This window comes from Parasteatoda tepidariorum, chromosome 10, assembly GCF_043381705.1.
Source record: "Parasteatoda tepidariorum isolate YZ-2023 chromosome 10, CAS_Ptep_4.0, whole genome shotgun sequence".
NCBI lineage: Eukaryota > Metazoa > Arthropoda > Arachnida > Araneae > Theridiidae > Parasteatoda > Parasteatoda tepidariorum.
This window is the reverse complement of record NC_092213.1, coordinates 50,075,360-50,096,635: the sequence shown is the minus strand read 5'-3', so window position 1 is coordinate 50,096,635 and position 21,276 is coordinate 50,075,360. Positions and strand designations below refer to the sequence as shown.

At 30.9% G+C, this 21,276-nt stretch overlaps 1 protein-coding gene across 1 annotated transcript in view; it reads left to right on the top strand.

Moving 5' to 3' along the window:
• LOC107440647 (uncharacterized) overlaps positions 1-21,276 on the top strand; it is a 56,114-nt gene that overhangs the window by 17,896 nt on the left and 16,942 nt on the right. The window contains exons 3-7 of the mRNA XM_071186961.1: positions 6,871-7,062; positions 10,011-10,169; positions 13,130-13,249; positions 14,615-14,822; positions 18,782-18,903. Of these exons, the coding sequence (XP_071043062.1) occupies positions 6,871-7,062; positions 10,011-10,169; positions 13,130-13,249; positions 14,615-14,822; positions 18,782-18,903 (801 nt within the window). The remainder of the gene's footprint in view (positions 1-6,870; positions 7,063-10,010; positions 10,170-13,129; positions 13,250-14,614; positions 14,823-18,781; positions 18,904-21,276) is intronic.

Genomic DNA, 21,276 nt, shown 5'->3' with positions numbered 1-21,276 from the left:
ATAGTAATTTGTGCGATAGGATAATAATTGTAGCACGGTTAATAAGTTTAGACATCGATTTAAATAAATATAAAATGTAATGAGCATGAAACTAAAAATAAAAGCATGAAACTGATCGTAAGGTTCTTAACCATTTAACTAATCTCTCCAACTATAATTTGGAATAGTATATTATAGTAATTTGTGCAATAGGATAATAATTGTAGCACGGTTAATATGTTTAGACATCGATTTAAATAAATATAAAATGTAATGAGCATGAAACTGATCGCTAGGTTTTTAACCATTTAACTAATCTCTCCAACTACAATTTGTAATAGTATATTATAGTAATTTGTACTATAAAATAACAATTGTGACACGGTTGATAAGTTTAGACATCGATTAAAATAAATATATCCTAAAATGTGGCTTGATAAGGTAATAATAATAAAAACACGTTTCATACTCTTTCAGTTTTAAACTCTTAATTTAGAAAGGACTTAACGGAATAATGGCAATGGAATAATAAAAATGAATATTGCATGTAATTGCCTTTAAATTAGGGATAAATGATATATTTTATAGGAAAACAATACCTCAATGACTTAAATTATTTTATAGATGACAACTAAGAAAATGTAAAAATTTAAATCAAGGAGGAAATACAGGATGATACCCTGTTATTTTTCGGCCAATAAAAATGCATCGACAACAATGGAAGACTGTGTCAGACTATTTAATTCCCTTTTTTTTATTTAATTTTTTCTCCCCCAACAAATGTACCAAAACAGAATAATTAACTAACAGCATCAAAAATGATAGGTCTTCTTCGATAGTTGATTTCATTAATCAAAATTAAAATATTTCTTAATGTCCTATCTTTTCCTTGAATGAGCATAGTATTAAAAAATATTATCCTTTTTATATAATATTATGTAAAAAGGAAGCGATCGTACTTAGCGATTTACTTATTACGTATGTATTAAGTAAATTACGTACGTACTCAGTGATCTAACGGCGATTTTGTACATTTCTAAATGCTGTCGATTGGTTCTTGGACTTGAACTTTTTCTTATAAGCATTGTTATTCTATGCTTTGATGAAATAAGAATGACAAGTAAGTGTCTATCTATATTTTGCTAATGACTTTCATTATTGGAGTGGTTGAATGTTATTAAATGAAGATTGTACGCGAAGCTAATTACTTAAACTTGAGAAATTATTAAGAAATGTTTTTTTTATGTTTACATGAACCAGTTTGTTATTCCAAACTATATGTTACGAAATTTGTTCTTTTAATCTTCAACTTCTTGACAGCAAAAATTCGATTTTGGAAATGATGCTAAGTTATCTAATATTTGCGATTTAAGTGCATAATACTCTTTTTTTTTCGTCTAGGAAATAAAGTTCATCGAAAATAACATTATTTTATTTTGTAACCGTCGTTGAACATCCGATCCAATTTAGAGTTTACGGCTACTAATGTTCAACTCCGTTGCCTTGTAATTTTGAACCCAATCCAGAAGACAAGGGAACTCCTGGATCAAGCATTGGGGAAACTTTGCCTTCGTGGAGGACTATTTGATGGAGCTAACCCGCGTTTGCGTTACATGGAAAGGAAGACCACGTGAACCTCCCACAGTTAGCCCGTCGACAAAGGGACTAACCCAGGATCCGTCTACTACTGAGGATATTTTTCGTCAGCGCTGTGGTTGGAGCGAGCCGGTTGCGGAATTCGAATCAACCTGCCATAGCCGGGATTCGAACCCGGTTCACCGCATTGGGAGGCAAGCTCTCTATATCCTAAACCACCACTGTTTAATCGAAAAATAATAGAAAATATACGTTCTCTTCCATTGTACTAGCATTTTAATTGGTGTCCTAGAGTTTCATGAGTATATATTTGCATTTGAAGGTATGGCCTAAGTGATGTCTAATGGCTGGTCTAAGTATTAGTCATTATGATGCCTAGATTAACGAAAAAAACTTGCTGCTCTGCTAAGATGTAATTCTTATTAACTCTCGACCACAGGGGCATTCTCATTGTGTCCATTGATAGACTCACGAGGATTTGCACTGATCAGATACGAAAAACCTCTTTACGTTTGAACCTTGTTTCTTTATTTAAAAGAACGTTAAAAGTAGTTGTCAAGTTACAAAACGTAAAAGTAGTTGTACTACACTGCTACACCACTTCTACGAAAAGAAGTAACGACCATAGTAGTTTCAAACCACCAATCTATTAAACATTTCAACAATAAGGAAGTAGTTATTTATTATAGTTTGTCTTAAGTAAGAACTCCCCTAGCTATTCGTCTGGAGCCATGGCGGTGACTAGGGTAACGAGATATAACTATTTCAAGTAGGGGTGTGGGGTCATTGCTTAAGACAGGTTTTGGCTCAGATCGGCAAGAGAAAGGGACTTCGATCTATTGTGTTAGCCCTAGAGTGAAGAGAAGCTACCCTCCCTGAAATGCGCTATTCTTGTTTCCATAACCAGACGGCCTCAGACTTTGCGGTGAGGGGAGTTTTTACCGTAGACAAACTGTATACTATATATCAGTATAACACATTGATATTGATTTGTTTAACAAGCTAAATGAAAAAAAAAAATTTAAAAAAAGAAAACTTAAGATAAAGTTAGGTACAAGCTAAAAATGAGTTGAAAAATTTTATTTAAAAAACAAAAGTCCAATTTTTAAGAAATGTTATTAATTACTAATAATTTTGAGCTCTTTAAAAATCATTAATAGCACTCTTTTTGATTTAACAATGATATTGTGGTCGCCACATTTAAGTTCATGTTGGGAGATAAAACTCTGATTTGCTTGGTGGAAGAAGATAGGAGTAGACAATTTTTCAACTTAACTTTCTCAACAATGGTTCGGAAGATTTTGATAAGAGTTTTTTTTTTAGTTAAATTATTAATTTGAAATTTTTTATTAATTAATTAATTTTTATTAATATTGAATAATGAAAATTCGCTAATGTTTAATAGCAAAAATAATTCATTCATTTTTATTCAAAATAAATTATTATAATTAATTTTTTATTAATAAAAAATTAAACTTAATTAATTTTTTATTGATAATAAATTAATGAAAACTAATTCATAATTTTATTTAATAAATAATAAAACAAAATCATTTACATAATTTTATTTAAGTTTTGTGTGTAAAAACAAAACGCAAGTGCCTTGCAAGAAATTATTAATGTGGCCTTATCACCATTTGTCTAAAACTTTTCAAAATTGCTCATGCATCTAGTCTGACTGAGGTCATAAAGTGATTTGCTTATCCAATAAAAATACTTTAATATGTTATCACTTCGTTCAATTTTAACATTATAGTAAGATATTCTTCATTTAATAGTTACAAAATAACATTTAAATGTAAATTTTTTTCCCACAGCTGTATACAGTGTTTTGGTTTATTTAAAGGACTTATTTATCACTAATACATGTCAAAGTAATGCTTCCTTGCGAAACAAAACTGTTATAATCACAGGTGGAAATACTGGTATTGGGAAAGAAACCGCTTTGGATCTCTCCAAAAGAGGTATGAGAAAATTCATGTCATTATTCAAATTTATGCATTTGAATTGTAAACTAACGTACATTTAATGAATGCAATTTAAATTTTAGAAAAAAGTTTCAAATTAAAATTTAAAAAAATTATAATAGGCATCACAAGTTACAAAATTGATAAAAGTGAATCTGTACTGAAAAAGAAGAGTATTCTATTATTCAGCTATATACTGTCGAGTATTCTATAATTCAAAATTCTGCTCATCAATTTAGGAGCAGCAAAAACTCCCGTGGGGGAATTGCAGAGACATATAAAGACGTTATTCCGCGGAAGAAATTCTTTAGTGGAAAATTTTCGTTTACCTTAGTAAATAATTTAAAATTTTCAGTATTAAAAAAAGTGAGCCCCCGTAATCTTAGAGGGAACCATGACGTTTCAAAGACTGAAAAAAGAATTTCTAACAAATTATAAAAGCACTACATAGGAATAGAAAATTAATCTATTATAATCAATATCTATAAATAATTCATTAACATTTTGATAGTTTGTAGACATTTTTTCAGTTTATGAAACTATGTTATTTACTCAAGGTAAGCTCAATTTTCTCTAAACTTTAAATTTTAAAACATCAATGGCGGTGAAATAGAATTAGCCATGAAAAATTTCACCCGCTCATACCATCTTTTTAACAGGACAAAGTGATGAACCCGATGTACAGCGCGAAAAAAAAAATTAATAATGCTGAATAACTTTTGATTAATCAAATGATCAGATTTTCACGTACGAGGACTTAATTTTAATTGTTCGAGGGGATGACTTTAAATATGATAATTAATTAGAGCAGGCAATATTTTAAGTTACAAAAGCAGACACAAAATTTTTTCTGATTAAACATACCTTTTTATTAACATATTTTATTCCACACTCTCTAAATATAGAAAAATACAGCAATCTGCGAAATATGGTCAAAATAGTTTGGTGGCGAGATCGGTCCCGAATATGAATAATTTATTATTAATTTCACCTTTTGTCATATTTACAGAAATCTTTAAGCGAACTGAAATATTTTTGCACGAAATTAGAAAATTTGATAATGTCATGCAAAAATAATTTCTAATAATTATTTATTACTTTATTTATTTAATAGAAGTCGAAAAAATTTTCGAATTATGAGGGATATAACTTCTACTCCATTATAAAGAAAGTATATTCAGAAGGCAAAATACAAAATATGAACGAAATCGGTCTAATAGTTCCTGAGAAATCTGTGTTTAAAGAAATTGTACACTTACCGTAAATGGGGCGAGTCTACCCATTTTTTCAGTTTGTCAACTTTCAAGTGGTCAAACTTTTGTAAATATTAAAGAAAAAAGGCTTTTAATAGGTGTTTCGGAATCGCTATTTATCCCTCTTTAAAGCTGTGAAATCGATTCTAGAAAATATTAACAGTTACGCTGTTACTGTATATTTTCATAGAACTGCTGACCTGAAAATTTTCTATAGTTACTGTTTATTGAAACCAAAGTAGAATGTTAACATTGTAAATAATCAAATTTTACTATTAAATTGTTATTTTAGTTACTATATAGGATATTTATGAAGTAAAATTCATAACTTTATTATATATTCCATTTTTTTATTCATAAAATAACACAAATTGAGTATTTGATCGATTATCACATTTTGATCACAGTTTTGTTTTTATAATCATTAACATTATAAAATAACATTTTTTTCTGATTATTGTTGATAAAAATAAATTAAAATTAATATAAATTTACAATTAAATAATTAATAAATAATAATAATTAAAGATTATTAACAAAATCGAAATTCAAACATTGGGAATCATGAAAAATCCTTTTCCCATTCTTTTGGGAGGTAATAATAATTTATAAATAATAATTTATTTAACTTGCATTAAATAAAAAAAGTTAATTTTGTAATATAAAAATTGAAAAAATAGGTAAAATAAACATATTTTATATTTACATTTATATTTAACCTATAAATTTTCTTATTAATGATAAATTTATCAATGCAGAATTAAAATAATATACTCAAATTCATTTAAAATGACTTATTTTTAATATAAACAGAGTTCTAAATTATATTATTATGCTTTATTAAAACTAAATACGAATGGGCAAACTCGCCCCGCGAATTCTGGCTTTTTGTTTACAGCAGCAAAACTTACATTCTTTTTGTTTTTTTCATATAAAATTAATGTAATCTCAGACTTAGATAAGTTTATCACTTAACCAAAGTGAAAATAGTAATAATAATAATATACTTACGGAGCACTAACTAAAAGTTTGCTGATTTTCAATACAAATCTCTCAAAAGACGTTTGAACAGGTCGGTTAAAAAGACACCAAATAAATAAAAACGGATCAAACTACTACAGCGCCATCTTCCTTAGAGTCTGAACTAAGTCCTCCGTTGGTAAAAATGTTTTTATTTGCATTTTAAAATAGTGAAAATTAAATAAAACTAAAATGGGTAGACTCACCCCTGGATGGGTAGACTCGCCCCGGTTTACAGTATGCATAATAACAGCCATCAATAAAGTGTACCATTACATTGTCGAACCTCACACATTTTTTGAAGGTCGAACTGTAGCTAGTTCGTGAGCCCCACACCCGAGACATCGTTTAAACAAGAAGTAATTTTCTACTCCCTTGTGCACCCTCATCTTTGGCCGTTAATCAAATTCGTATAACAATTTCAACGCTATTGGCAAGCAAGTAGTTTAATGGCCTAACGGCTAATGTAACTGGCATTTGACAAATAAATAAATCAAATTTGTAACTTCATGTTTATCAGTAAGTGGACCCGAGTTTTCCTTGATACGCTATTGGATTAACCGTGGATGTCCAATAGCGTATCTAGGAAAACTCGCTATTGGACTGAATCAATTTCTTTCGATATTTGTTGCTCGGTGACTAGTCGAATTTTTAATTTTCACTGCTATTGAAATATCTTTTGCTTTGCCGACCTTTTTTAAAATACCTTTTAAGTGACTCGTACTTTTGTTGTGTGACATTTTTTATGTCTTTCTGATTCTTATAAAGCTATTTATAAAATATCATTTTAGATATTTGTCAGCATCAATATACTTGCCCGCTTTTTTCAAAAATGGAATATTAGTATGAAAATTTAGCATTCCTTAGAATGGAATGTTGTTGCATAAAGTTTCCTCTTATATGGTCATTTATTTGGAAAGCTCAATAAGTAATTGCTATCATAATGTTTTGCTAATATTAAATGCAACAATACTGCCAAATTCAATAAAAATATTATAGAAAATGAAACACTTTGGTGAATCTCTTTTGGGTATATATAACACTGACACTTTCAGGTGCAAGAGTGATTATTGCATGTCGTGACACAAAAAAAGGCGAAGAAGCGGCTAAAGACATCCAAGAAAAAAAGCCTTCAGCTGCAGTTCAAGTTAGACAACTCGATTTGTCTTCCTTTGCTTCCATTCGAAAGTTTGCTGAGAAGATATTACAAACGGAACAACGTATTCATATTCTGATTAATAACGCAGGTAAAGAATTTTGTTTTTTCCCTGCTGTAATACATATGAATATTCGATTTTCATTTAATGAAATTTACTCATGAACTTCAATTGCATATGCTGTTACTTCAGAAACATACATAATACAAAAAAATTGATCCCCCCCCCCGAAAAAAAAGCAATATTCAGACTTTTTTTCCACTTTTTTTGAAAACGTGTCACGCATCTGTAAGCTGGCTAGGTGGCCTAGTGGTTAGCGTGCCTGACAGCGAAGGCAATGGTTGCGGGCTCGATCCCGTTTAGGGCATGGATGTTTCTCTGTGCGTTGTCTTCTGTTGTGCGATGTGTGAATGTGGCCCACCTTATGAACTGGTATCTGTGGTAGTGTGGCATGGGTAATGTTACTCGCCTCCGTAACTTTGGTTCACAGGTGCCCACTGGGTGATGATAAATGAGCAACACTTTCGGCATCTTCTAATAAGACTAAGAACGAACGTTCACTAACGGCTGTTAAAATAAAAAAACAAGGAAACTTATCTTTAAAAAGGTTACAGAGTTCTAGAATGTCACCAAATATATAAAAAAAGAACTTGGAATATTATTTAACGGTCAATAGCAGGAGATTAAAATAATGTTAAAGATGTAGACTAAGGAATGTAAAAGTGCAAGCCTTACAAATATCGCTTTTTTATAAAGTTAGTTATTTTATTAAATTTTATATAGCTAATTGCAGTTTTAAGGTCTACTCTTACTAATAAAGTCTTTAAAAAAAATGCTTTGATCAATATCCTTTATTTCGGGGGAAGGATTAAAAAGCTGGAAACTTGTTTATTTTTCTAAAAATTACTGTGTCTGCTCGAATGACAGGACACAACGGACATCAATTTTTACATCAATTGCTTTTTGTAAAGTAGTTTTAAAATTTCAGTTCAACTGGCTATTAAATTATGTTTAATTACTCGAATTTTTCAGATAATTGTGAATAAATCACTTCAAAGTTTTGAAGAAGAAAAAAAAGTTCATATTTTGCCGTGTAATAAAATAATAAGTATTTATTACAAGTAAATAAGATAATGTTGCTGAACTCTAACTACGAACTTTAGGACAGAAAGTTAAGTATAACTGTCAAACGCTATCTGTAAAAATGGTAATAGTTTCTTGGCTCGAAAATCAACAACTTGAACATCAACAAGCGAAATTTGATTTTTGAAAAGAAAAATTTCAAGATTTTATAAGTCCTCATTAGATTGATCAGTTAAAACCATACATAATCTATTTTATTTGTATTTTTAAAGTGAAATTTGTATTACTGTGATTTTAAGAATTCGAACAGAAACAGATAATTGAGATCATTTTAGCTCTAGGTACTATAATCATTAAAATAAGTGAAACATTGTGAAACACAGATATTTTTTACCCACAATATTTGTGTGTAAAAATAGATTAAATCTTATTATATAACCTATACGGTGCTTTACGGTTGCGTGAAACTATCCTTTCATAATTTGCAATTTTTGAATTAAAGTTCTCATTCACTTCCCTTAGCACATATTACTTATACATAAGAGAAGAATACTAGCTTCGATAGACATAATGTAAACTTGTCTCCTTAGACTTGGTGCGGTTCCTGTGCATAAAGGAAAAAGCAACATTTAGGGGCACATCAGGAAATAGTAATTATAAGTAGAATAGTAATTAAATAGTAATTTCAATGAATAGTAATTATCAAGGCAGAACATTGTAAGTTTACATCAATTGTCAGAACCCAACTTTCCTTCAACGAATAGCAATTATCAAGACAGAACATTGTAAGTTTACATCAATTGTCACCACTCAATTTTCCTTCAACGAATAGCAATTATCAAGGCAGAACATTGCAAGTTTACATCGATTGTCATAACCTAATTTTCCTTCAACGAATAGCAATTATCAAGGCAGAACATTGTAAGCTTGCATCAATTGTCACAACTCAATTTTCTTTCAAGGAATAGTAATTATCAAGGCAGAACATTGTAAGTTTACATCAATAGACACAACCCAATTTTCTTTCAAGGAATAGTAATTATCAAGGCAGAACATTGTAAGTTTACATCAATTGTCACCACCCAATTTTCCTTCAACGAATAGCAATTATCAAGACAGAACATTGTAAGTTTACATCAATTGTCACCACTCAATTTTCCTTCAACGAGTAGCAATTATCAAAACAGACCATTGTAACTTTACTTCAATTGTCACAACCCAATTTTCCATCAACGAATAGCAATTATCAAGGCAGAACATTGCAAGCTTACATCGATTATCACAACCCAATTTTCCTTCGGCGAATAGCAATTATCAAGGCAGAAAGTTTACATCAATTGTCACAACTCAATTTTCTTTCAACGAATAGTAATTTAAAGGCAGATAATTGATTTTATTTTATGGAAAATATTGAAACTGTTATTGTTACTGTTTCATTCAGGAAGATTAGTAGCATTTATCTTCAGGGAAGATTTTTTCCTTCAATTTTTCAATGACTTGACTAAGAAGTTAGTAACTCCATAGGAAATTTGTAACTTTTTGGCTTGATGTCAAGTTTACATCAATAGTAGCATCCCAATTTCCTTTCAAAGATGAGTTATCTTTATTTCTAGAAAATATTGTAATTGTTATTGAGTTCAGCATTCAGGAAGAGTAGTAGCGTTTTCCATTCGAAAACATGATTTTTCATTTGATATTTTTATTTATATGTTTTAGTAATTTTGAAATTTTCTCTCTTTATATATTTAACTGCAAGTGATTTTGATTTTCTTATAATCTTAACATTTTTAAACACTGTTTTCAAACTTCGAACACTTTAAAATCAGGTTCACTGCCAAGTAAATTTAAAGCACTAGTGCACCAACTGAATTCTATCACTGAATCCAGATTTATTTTGATTCTTTTTTAAAATATAGAACACCCATTTTAGTCGTAATTGCTTATGTTATTTACAGGAGTAGCAAGCTGTCCTAAATCCCTTACTGAAGATGGATTCGAGTTACAATTTGGTGTGAATCATTTAGGGCATTTCCTGTTGACAAACCTTTTACTGGAACGTCTTAAAGCTTCTGCTCCAGCTAGAATTATCAATGTCTCTTCCATTCTTCACATAAGTAAGCCTGACAGCTTTGCTTCCGAATCGAATTAATATCATGATAAGTCACACTTTTAAAGAATTAAGGAGAGTATTTTTGTAAAAACAAAACATAATAATTTCAATTTGAGCAATAAGATTTTTCGTGTATTGAGTATTATTCTGTTATCTAATGAAAAGTCCAGAAAAAATTTATAAATTATCTATATTGAAACAATACTAAGGAGTTTTACTATATAGAATTTAGTACTTATCTCTGTATTGCCTCATTTTGTGCTTTGATTCAGTGTTAAAAGCAAGGAGCTTAGTTTTTATAACTAGTACATATATCGTAATGTTTCTAGTTATTAAGATAGTTAAATCTTTTTTATTTGCAGCATATGCATTGAGATTGGTTTAAAAAATGAACCTTCATTTTGTCGGAAACTTGACATGATAACTCTAAAAATAAATTCACTTTTAAGATAAATTAAGCTCCATAGTCAAAATTACAATTATTTACCTTATTTTATAAAAGCTTATTAAAAAGATAATATTGTCAAAATGATATTACATAATTAATGATTCAGCTGATCTTTTAAAGGCCAAATAATAAAACTGACTATGTGTGTGATGATATACCATGCCGATATATACCATATATTTTTTCGATATATATACCATACCGGTCTTAGTCCTATTTAATTGTCGGAAGAAAAAGAATAAATTATAATTAAAGACACGAGTAAAATACTTGAAAGCTTATCGCAAAAATTCCATATATTATGACAAATAGCGCATTTTATTATCAAAATAGTATTATTGGAGTCGAAGTCAAACTGTACAAGAAGCTATTGTTTATTGATACCTCGTCCCGCCCTATTCAGGGCACACGAGAGTAGAACAAACATTCTACAGACAAAACATACATAAAACACAAAAAATTACATAAGCAGCAAGTATAAATGACATATAATACATATACAAGTATAATGACATATACAAGAAGCTATATAGTAAATGACTGAGAACTATCATTATATATATTTTTGAGTACCTTCTTTCCTGTTGAATTGTCACTGTTTAGGACTACTACGGTTCTATCTTTAGTGACGGTGTGGCGTAACTACCACTACGAAAATTAAACATCAATTCACTGGTATATAAGACATGCTAACTTGATTCAATCACGAGGTACCTTTCGATAGATGACGGTTGGCATGGTCGATAACTCCGCCCCCACATTGGTGACCCGGACGTGATTTGAACGCGCAGTAACGTCCACTTCGCAAATAACTTGACGGTAACCCCTACTTCGATGGATAGTCCACATTGAACAATTAACTTGCTACTTGTGACTGCAAAATGCAACACAGAAGCAACAACGAAAGCTACGACGTGATGTTAATACACCTCTCACATTCAGCACTCATCAAACAGAGTCGGTCTGTCACAAGTACAGCAACTAGTGGTATCCGTTCATCGAATTCTATCCCCGATAATATTCTGGTGGGGGAGTATTGTGGCGTAACTACCACTACGAAAACTAAACATCAATTCACTGGTATATAAGACATGCTAACTTGATTCAATCACGAGGGACCTTTTGATAGATGACGGTTGGCATGGTTGATAACTCCGCCCCCACATTATCGTACTCCATTTGTTGAGTGCCAGTGTCGTTCCTAACCGGATTGACTGTGATTGTAGGAGGCATCATGTCTATATGATTGACAGCACTTTAAAAACACACACGAAAAAAACCCATTTACTTCAAACAAAAAACAACGAAAAAGCACAGCGTTTCAAAATATTTCAAAAAGCCAATTCAAAAAATATTTCCAATTCTTCCTTTCATCTCTTGCCACTCTCAGAGTAACCTACATATTCCGAAAAATTTTGGTGGCGCTGACGCAAACCACTTGGAGCCAAATAGGTGGCGCTGCACACGCGCACACGCCTACACTGCAGCTGGTATTTGGCGCAACAGCCAGCATGTCTGGTGGTTTTCCGGTGGTTTTCCAATTGTATTGCTTTAACCTTTGTTCCTGTACTTATTTTTTTCGCTATTACGTCTGTTGCATGCCTAAGAGTTACCTAAGTCTGAGATAATATATTAAGTGTATAATTTATGCACTTAGTTAATTTTGAAATTAAATCATTCTTTTGTAAAAATGGTAAAATTGATTTTCATGTAGCGCGATTTAGTTAGTTTAGTTTGCATCTATTCAATTAATTACTCAGATTTCTCAGTTTATTCTAAAGAAAAGAGTAGATAGATACAAGAGGGAAGAAAGTAGAAATATTTCATTTTTATGTTTTTTGTTTCCCTAACTCAAGATTATAACTTAATAATTTCAAATTTATTTAACTTAAAACTCTTTCAAGAAACATAGGAAAGCTTGTTCGAACAAAAAGCGGAAACAGAAACAGATTTTCAGAAAATCAAGAGTTGTGTTGCGATGTTGCAACGAAAGTTAGGAGATAGGTTTTTTAATAAAATGTGAGTGTATGGATAAAGACAAAAAATTAGAATTTATTTATAAAAACAATCACCCTATGATTAGGATAGTAATTATTTGTGACTATTGGATTGATTAAGTGATCATCCTAATAATCACGACACCTTATTTGTCAGGATTAAATATTTTTTTATGGAATGTAATAATTTTTAATCACCCTATGATTAGGATAGTAACTATTTGTGACTATTGGATTGATTAAGTGATCATCCCAATAATCACGACACCTTATTTGTCGGGATTAAATAATTTTTTTCTAGAATGTAATAATTTTTAATCACCCTATCACTAGGATAGTAATTATTTGTGACTATTGGATTTATTAAGTGATCATCCCAATAATCACGACACCTTATTTGTCGGGATTAAATATTTTTTTTTATATAGAATGTAATAATTTTTATAATTTTTTTTAAATGTATTTAAGTTCCTTTAAAAGTATTTCTTATTATAATTGTGTTTTAACTTTTGCTTAAAGATGGAAAAATAAATTTCAATGACAGCAATATGGATCATAATTATAAACCAGTGGCTGCATATTGTCGAAGCAAGTTGGCAAATATTCTGTTTACACGTGAACTAGCAAAAAGATTAGAAGGTAAAGCATTTTGTTCTAAATACCGTTTTGAACTAATAATTAGATATAAGATCATAAATAACTTCATTAATTAGTGTATTTTAAATAGTTGTATTTTAATAGTTTAAATTTTAATAGTCGAAAACTAAATGAAACACTTTATGCGGAGATAAACAGGATGTTCTGTAATGACCACCCTAATTATCATTGAAAAGAATTAAATCGAAGAATATATGCACATTACAGTACGTAAATTCATACTTAAGAAAAAAGTTAAATGTTTCAAAACGTTGACCATCAAACGAAAAACATTTTAGAAGACGAATCGAAACAAGTAAGAGATTAAATTCGTGAAATCCTTGTTCTTTTGTACCGTAAGACTGAAAGGCGTCAGAAAATCCTTTCAGTTTTATTCTAGGAAAAATGTTTTAAAAATGATTTTATTGCCTGCTTTGCTCTGATTAATCTCCATGATAGCTTAGAGCGCAACTAGCGTCTTCCACGCCATTGGTTGAGAGCAAAATAAACAACCGGTTAGTGTACACATTTAAGGCCTGTTTACACGGTCCAAGTTCTTGAATCCGAGAAATTGGTAGAATTTCTCTGTCCAAAAAATTGGATGATTCGTCGACACTATCCGAGTTCTTGAATGTCACTGATTGGTCAGAAGAAATACTTGCGCATGCGCATTGTTCATGTTCAACATTATAAAATCATACTTACATGACTTTAAAATTACTGAATAAATTCAAATAAAATCATAATAACACTAATAGACCATAGCAGATTAACTTATTTTCACTAAATTATATGAAAACGAACAACAAAATGACACAATCTGATGTCTGCTTGTTGACGTCACAAAACTTAAGAAGCTGATTGGTTAAGGGAGGAAAAACTTGGAGGGAAAGTAGAACATGCTCTACTATCGTCCAAGAACTTGGACCAAGTACTTGGATGGTGGTTTACACGATCCAAGCTCAAAGCAAAACAAGTTTCCATCAATATCAATCAATCTCTGTCCAAGAAATTGGATCGTCTAAGCAGGCCTTAAATCTGATGGTATGCTTGAAAGACCCCTAGTTGATTATGGTGTGGAAGTTCTGAGAAAAGGTGCACAAACTCGGATGCCATTCACGTTGTTTGACGGGGGGTCAAAATTTCGTTGGAATTCATTCCATGGCAGTTAAAAAGTAAATCCCTGTAAAACAGAGCTAAGTGCTTGACCATAGTTGCTACAGACAATGACAGTTGTTCCAAATTTAAAAGCACTTATGTTCTTTCTAACTTAAGTATGCATTTGCGACACGAATGTGCACAGATTTTCTATTTAGGGATTTTGAAAATATTTACAATTTCACAAATTCCCTGTAATTTATGTTGCAGGTACTGGAGTAACGACATATTGTCTCCATCCCGGCGCTGTTTATACAAGCATTGGGCGACATATAGACGCTTCTTTGAACAAATTTTCTGGACTCTTTTATGAAGGATGTAGTAAACTGTTCTGGAAGAACGCTCGCAATGGTGCCCAGACATCCATCTACTGTGCTGTTGAGGAGTCATTAGAGAATCAGTCTGGATACTATTATTGGTACGTATTCTACGACTTGGTGTTCCTGTAGTTTTGCAACAGTTATTTGTATAGTGTGTGGTTTTGCCAGTAGTCAGAAGTAGCGAAACTGCAGTGGTCGCTACTTTTTTTCGTAGTTTGTAGTGTAGTGTTATACTTTTTAAAAGAAGTAGTATAATGGATAGTGCAATACAAAAATAGGGTTCCCACGGTCTGGAAATTTTTGTGGTAATAAAAGTGAGATATGTTTAGATATTTTAAGCTATCAATAAATATGTATTATTATTCTTTCAGATATATGAACGCAAAAAAAATTCGGGAATCATTTCGTAATTCACAAATTAAAGATATATCGAAGCAGTTTTCAGAAGTCGTGAAAGATCTTATTTATCTCAGGTCGTTTACTTTTTGCTGGTAGTGGGATCCTTGAATAAAAAATAGTAGTAAGCTGGTAACTACTTTCAACGTTAGTTTTGTAAAGAAAACAAGGTTCAAACATAACTAATTTTTCGAATCAGGTTGGTTCAATTCTTTGTAGATCTGTCAGTGGATGTAGTGAGAAAGGCCCTGTGGCCGAGCGTTCATAAAAATCACGTCCGATGCTCCAAGGCAGGTTTTCTTTAATCTGGTTGGTTCTGGTTGGTTCTTGCGACACGGGCAAGCCTGATTGGTGAAACCGAGCAAATTTAAGACAGAGTGTGCGATTCTTGTTTTTTCAGTGGCGCCATCTATGGCCAAGAATTCGACTTCTGCCACATCATACGTCACACCTGTTCATAAAGCGGATCCATTCATACATCCATTTATTCATCCGCAGATTGTAATTTTGACCTGAATCAGAGAACGATCGATCTCCAATCCAGTACCCCCAGAGGCATTGATTTGTTATGGGAACATGGAGGACTTTGCGACTCGACAGAATTTTAACGTGCATCAGCTACCAACTACACGGGGAGTGAATGGAAGTCGAAGTGTTTTTGGTGATTTATATTTATTTAATAAACGAAATATTGCAAAAGGAAAAAAAATCGAAACAAAATTTAAAGTTTTAAATTGGCAACTGCATCGGTTGTGTGAAACCGCAAAACTTACTAAGTAAATCCGAAGCCTCAACGGTTTTATACCATAAAACAACAATTTTTTCTTTAAAAGTCATAGAGTAAATCAGTAATCTCAGTGGTTTTTAACCCTTTAAGAACAAGTTTTACCCGTAAAATTTAATGTGAATATCTGTAGTCAGATTGTTTTTTTTTCACACTAAAAGAAATTTTTTCTGAAAAAGTTACAATACAGTCACAAAATATTCTTTCCATATGAGAAGATATTTTCGTTGCGAAAGTTTTAAAGTAAATCCGTACAGGGTTTTATTCAGCTCTGTCAATTCGCCAGGGAATATTCGCTGTTAACTAAATTACAAGTCAAACCTTTCTATCCTAAATGTATATTATTTGTGCAAATCATTTGTAGTGTTTTTTTTATTGTCTGATTTCAGTAACTGCACAAGAATAGAGCCATCTGCAAGAGCTCAGGATGATGAAATGGCAAGAAAGTTGTGGGAATTCAGCCAACAAGCTACGTCTAAATCCTAATGTTCAGAATTTGAATAAAAATCATTTTCTATATAATATAAATTTGAAGCTACTATAATATCAAAAAAAATTTTTTTTGGTTATTAAACTAGCATTTTGACATTTTTAAACCCTCAAGGCTGTGCAAATTACATATTTGGAAAAACGAAGTATGAGGCTCTTAAAAACTTTTTGACTTTTTACTTAATGATTCATGATATTAATGATTATTTACCTAAAATTATTGTTAATAGATTGTGCTATTATTTCATTCGCAGTTTTCTCAGTCCAAATAGGTTGAACATCTTACATTATATAAAGTTATAAATATGTAATATTGATATTTTTTGTGTAAATATTATAGACGTGTAATTAGCCTTTCAAGTGAGGAAGAGTAGTAAGTGTATTTTCTTATATCAATTAAATAATTAAAAAAATATCGATATTATTTACCTGCTACTTATACCCGCTTTTATCCTCTATCTTTACTTTTAAATTTTACACTTTGTTTACTTGACTATTTTTATCCCTTTTGATAATTTTATCTTTTTAAAGGTTTTAATCCTCTTTCGATTTTATACTTCTACTTTTATCTTTGCAACTTTTACGATATTTCCTTGTTTTAACTATTCTACTCTGTTTACCGTTCTAATTTCTTCCCACCGTTTTTTGGTCTTTTAGCTATTTAAGTCCTAGCTACTTTTTAGCTATCAACTTCTAGTTACCTTTTAGCTCTTTAATCTCCCACCTTATCTTTTTTAAACGATCATTCCTTAGACTTATGTCCTTTTATGCTCATCAGCAGTATATTTCCTCTAGTTCAGGGATCATCTTGTGGTGTAATTGTTTTTTTTAAAAAAATTCTTCATTTTAATGTTCGGATAGATTACGCTGATAATTGCAGAAGGGCCTTTTGGCCTGGTGTTGCCACCAGAGAACCTCTTTTATTGTTTAAAATATGCAAAACTCTATCATGTTTATGCAATCAAAAACCTGCATAATGATAAGATGCTGCCGCTTGCTGTAAATATTTTGAATTTCAATGAATGCCAAGGTGGGTTTCGCCGGGTCCTTCGGTCAGGCCATGTGCCGGTACGGACCTGTTCTATCATGGCTGTTCACGGGCTGCAATAGCGGCACAACTCAAAAAATCATGTTTTGAGATAAGTGGGTTTAAAGTTTTCGTTGCAAAGGAACGTGCACAAGAAATGCTTTATTTTGCTTATACGAAGATTACCTTCAAGTAGTTTATGAGTATTGCTACTGAAAGAATGTGTATTTTCATATTTACGCCTGTTCTTAGTCCAAAACGCGTGTTTTTGGACTTGTGCCACTATTGCAGTCCATGAGCGATTTGTTGTAAGAATATTGAATAAAAAACATTTTGATTTCAATTTAGTATATTTCATTGGGTTCATTTAATTTCTCATACGTTAAAAAATACTAGCAATTTGTTATTTTTTGCTTTAAGATCATGTTAAACAGGCATTAATAAAATAAAATATTGTTAGGACATGTACAATGCTTTAAAAAAGAAAAAAACGGAAAACCCTGAATAACTTTTGATGTAATGATCAAATCTTCACGTTCTAGGACTCATTGTTAATGGTTTGAGGGAGTAATCTCAATTATGGTAATTAATTAGTGCAGACAATATTTTAAGTTACGAAATCAGACACAAAGATGTACTTTCTCCGAGCGAAAAGACCTTTTTTTAACGGATTAGGATTTCTGACCCCCAAAGTATAGGGAATAACCGCAATCTGAGAAATATGGTCTCCTTAGTTTGATCAGGTGATAGCGATCCGAAATTTGGACCTCGTAATGTTAATTTTAATTTTTGCGTATTTCGCTATATCTCGAGAACTTTTTAAGCAAAGTGAAAAAATTCGTGCTCAATTTTAAAATACTTTTACACGAAGATAATCCTATGGAAAAAATAATTTTTAGTAAATATTTATTATTTTTTGATACTTCATAAATAATAGTCGAAAAAAATTTGTAAGGTATACAGTTTTTTTTGCGTTTTTTCAAAGTACGATATAAAGTACAAAAATATAAATTTTAAGCTAAATCAGTTGAATGGTTCTTGAGAAATCAAATTTTAAACATTCGGCATCTTTAAAATTCGATTTCTCAGAACCCATTCAACAAATTTTGCTCAAATTTTGCATTTTGCTATGTAAAATCAAATACTTTAAAACGACGCATAAGACTGTGCAACTTAGAATTTAAAAATTTTCCACTATTATTTAATAAAATAAAAAAAAATAATTATTCACGAAAATTTATTTTTTGTGTGGGATCTTCTTAAAATAAACGAATTTTATAATTGTGCGCAAGATTTTTTCGATTCGCCTGAAAATTTCATCAGATATGGTAAAGTACACAAAAAGTTAAAATAACATTGAGGTATCCCAAATCTTGGCTAAAGGATACCTACCTCTTTGTTTACCAAGGTCCAAACTATGGGAGCATATTACCCAGATTGCAGCTGTATTTGGGGGTCAGAAATCCGAATCCGTTGAAAAAAGGTATGTTAGTTCAGATACAGTATTTTCTTGTCTGATTTCGTTGCTTAAAATATCGTCTGCACTTATGAATTAGAATATTTGAAGTTGCTTTCTCGAACCATTAAGATTGAGTCCTAAAACGTTTTAGATCAGTGTTTCCCAACGTGGGGCCCACTCCCCACTGGGGGGCAATTCGACAATGGACTCGACATGAGCTTAACCCTTTTGCTCCGGGCCATTTAAATGCAATGCTAGATTTCGGTGGCAAAATTGGAAGAAAAAAGCGAATTCTTAAATAATTGCTGCCAATAAATAATATGTGACTTAGCGATTTTTTAAGTAACGAGCCTGAAATGAAGTATCTGTTAACAGTCGATGGTAAAACATTTGTGAGTTATTTAGCCGATATCTTTGAGAAACTAAATAATATTAAATAAGCAACTTCAAGGAACAAATGAAACTCTGTTTGATGCAAAAGCGAAGATATTTGTTTTCATTACTCTTATTGAGTTATGTTAGAAATATATTAACAACAAAAACTTTGAACAGTTTCATTGGCTCCAAAAATGTGAAGTAAATGATACCGCTTTACTTGTTATTGTCGATCATCTGAAAATTCTACCGGCTGATTTAAAAGAAAGATTTTCTGATTTAAAACAAATTGATTTTCCAACACGAATGATGCAGTCAATGTTAGTGGATTTGTCTGATATATCAAATATACAGTATCAAGAAGAACCCTCAGAAATGCAAAACGATGAGTCAGTCAAAACTTTATTTAACATAATAAGAGTGATGGCATGGCTTCGTGAGGAAACAGAAATCAAATACCCAAATTCAAACAAATGCGCAAGAAAACTATTGTTACCGTTTCCATCCTCATATTTAGCTGAATGTAGATTTAGTGCTGTAAATGATTTACTGGTAAAAAAAATAAATTGTCTGGATGTAATACAACGGGGAGACTGGAGACTGAAGCTAACCAAATTGTAACCTAACAAGCATCAAGCGCAAGCATCTCAATAAATTAAAATGTTAAATTATTATAAAAAAATCTTTATTAAAATTATTTCGAATTTGAATTTAAGTTTTTCATTATGTATTTTGAAAATTTACTTACTGTGTTTCGTTAACAATTTCCAAATGATTTATTCCTAAAACCTATTATTTAAGTTTCTTAAGTGACCAATTCAATTTTTTAATGTTTAAAATTACGTATATGTTACATAGGGGGGGGCATAAAAATTTTAGAAAGGATTAGGTGGGGCATGGCACAAAAAATGTTGGGAAGCACTGTTTTAGATCATTATTAAGTCAAATATTATTCAGGATGATCCGTTTTCTTTTCTTTTTTGACTCACAGTACATTGTTTCTAATATGAATAGTCAGTAACTGATATTTAAGAGTGTTTCTTTATGTAAGAATTATTAAAGATGAATAAAAATATACATGAAATACTACGGTGAACAAGGTTGGTTAGTATAATTTCAGCATCTATTGAGAGCAGTTGAATTCATATCAATCGCAGTTTTAATTCATTTTACTCAATAGTGATTTTTGTTGTGCGAGGAAATTACTACGCATTTCATTCCGCACTATTAACGTGTATATAAGAAAACTCTTCAGCACTCAGAAGGTTAAATAACATTTAAAATTAAAAGTTTATTGCTAAAGCAAACTTGGTGAGTTCACAATCATAAATTAATACAGTTTATGCATACATCAAATCGCGCATGAAACTCATCGTTAGGTTGTTAATCTTTTAATAGAGCTCTTTAACTATAATTTATAATTGGATATTATAGTAATTTGCACGATAAAATAATAATGGCTAGTAAGTTTAAACATCGATTTAAAAAATTTTATCCAAAAATATGTATAAAAAAATTTATTATAGAATAATGATATAATAAAATAAACAACTCTTTTAATTTTAAAAGCTTATTTTAGAAAAGAATCAAAATCAAAAAAGAAATGCTAGCAATGGAATAATAAAAATAAATATTACAGGTAATCGCCTTAAAATTAGGGATGAAATATATTTTATAGGAAAACAATACCTCAATGACTTGTTTTATGCAGATTACAACTTAAAAAATGTAAAAATTTAAGTCTGCGAGGAACTACAAGATCATATCATATTATTTTCCGGCCAATAAAAATGCACCGACAACAACGAAAAACTGTGCCAGACTATTTAATTAAATTTATTGATCACGTGATGTGAGGCAACTACATTTCTATAATGTAATGATTTACAAATGCTTTGTATATGTGTATTAGATAAAATTTGTCTCGTTTGTTTACTTCATTCAATCATTTACGAAAAATGCAAATTTTTACATGACGGTAGAAATTATTAAAAAGACAATTCTTAATTTGGTCAATATATA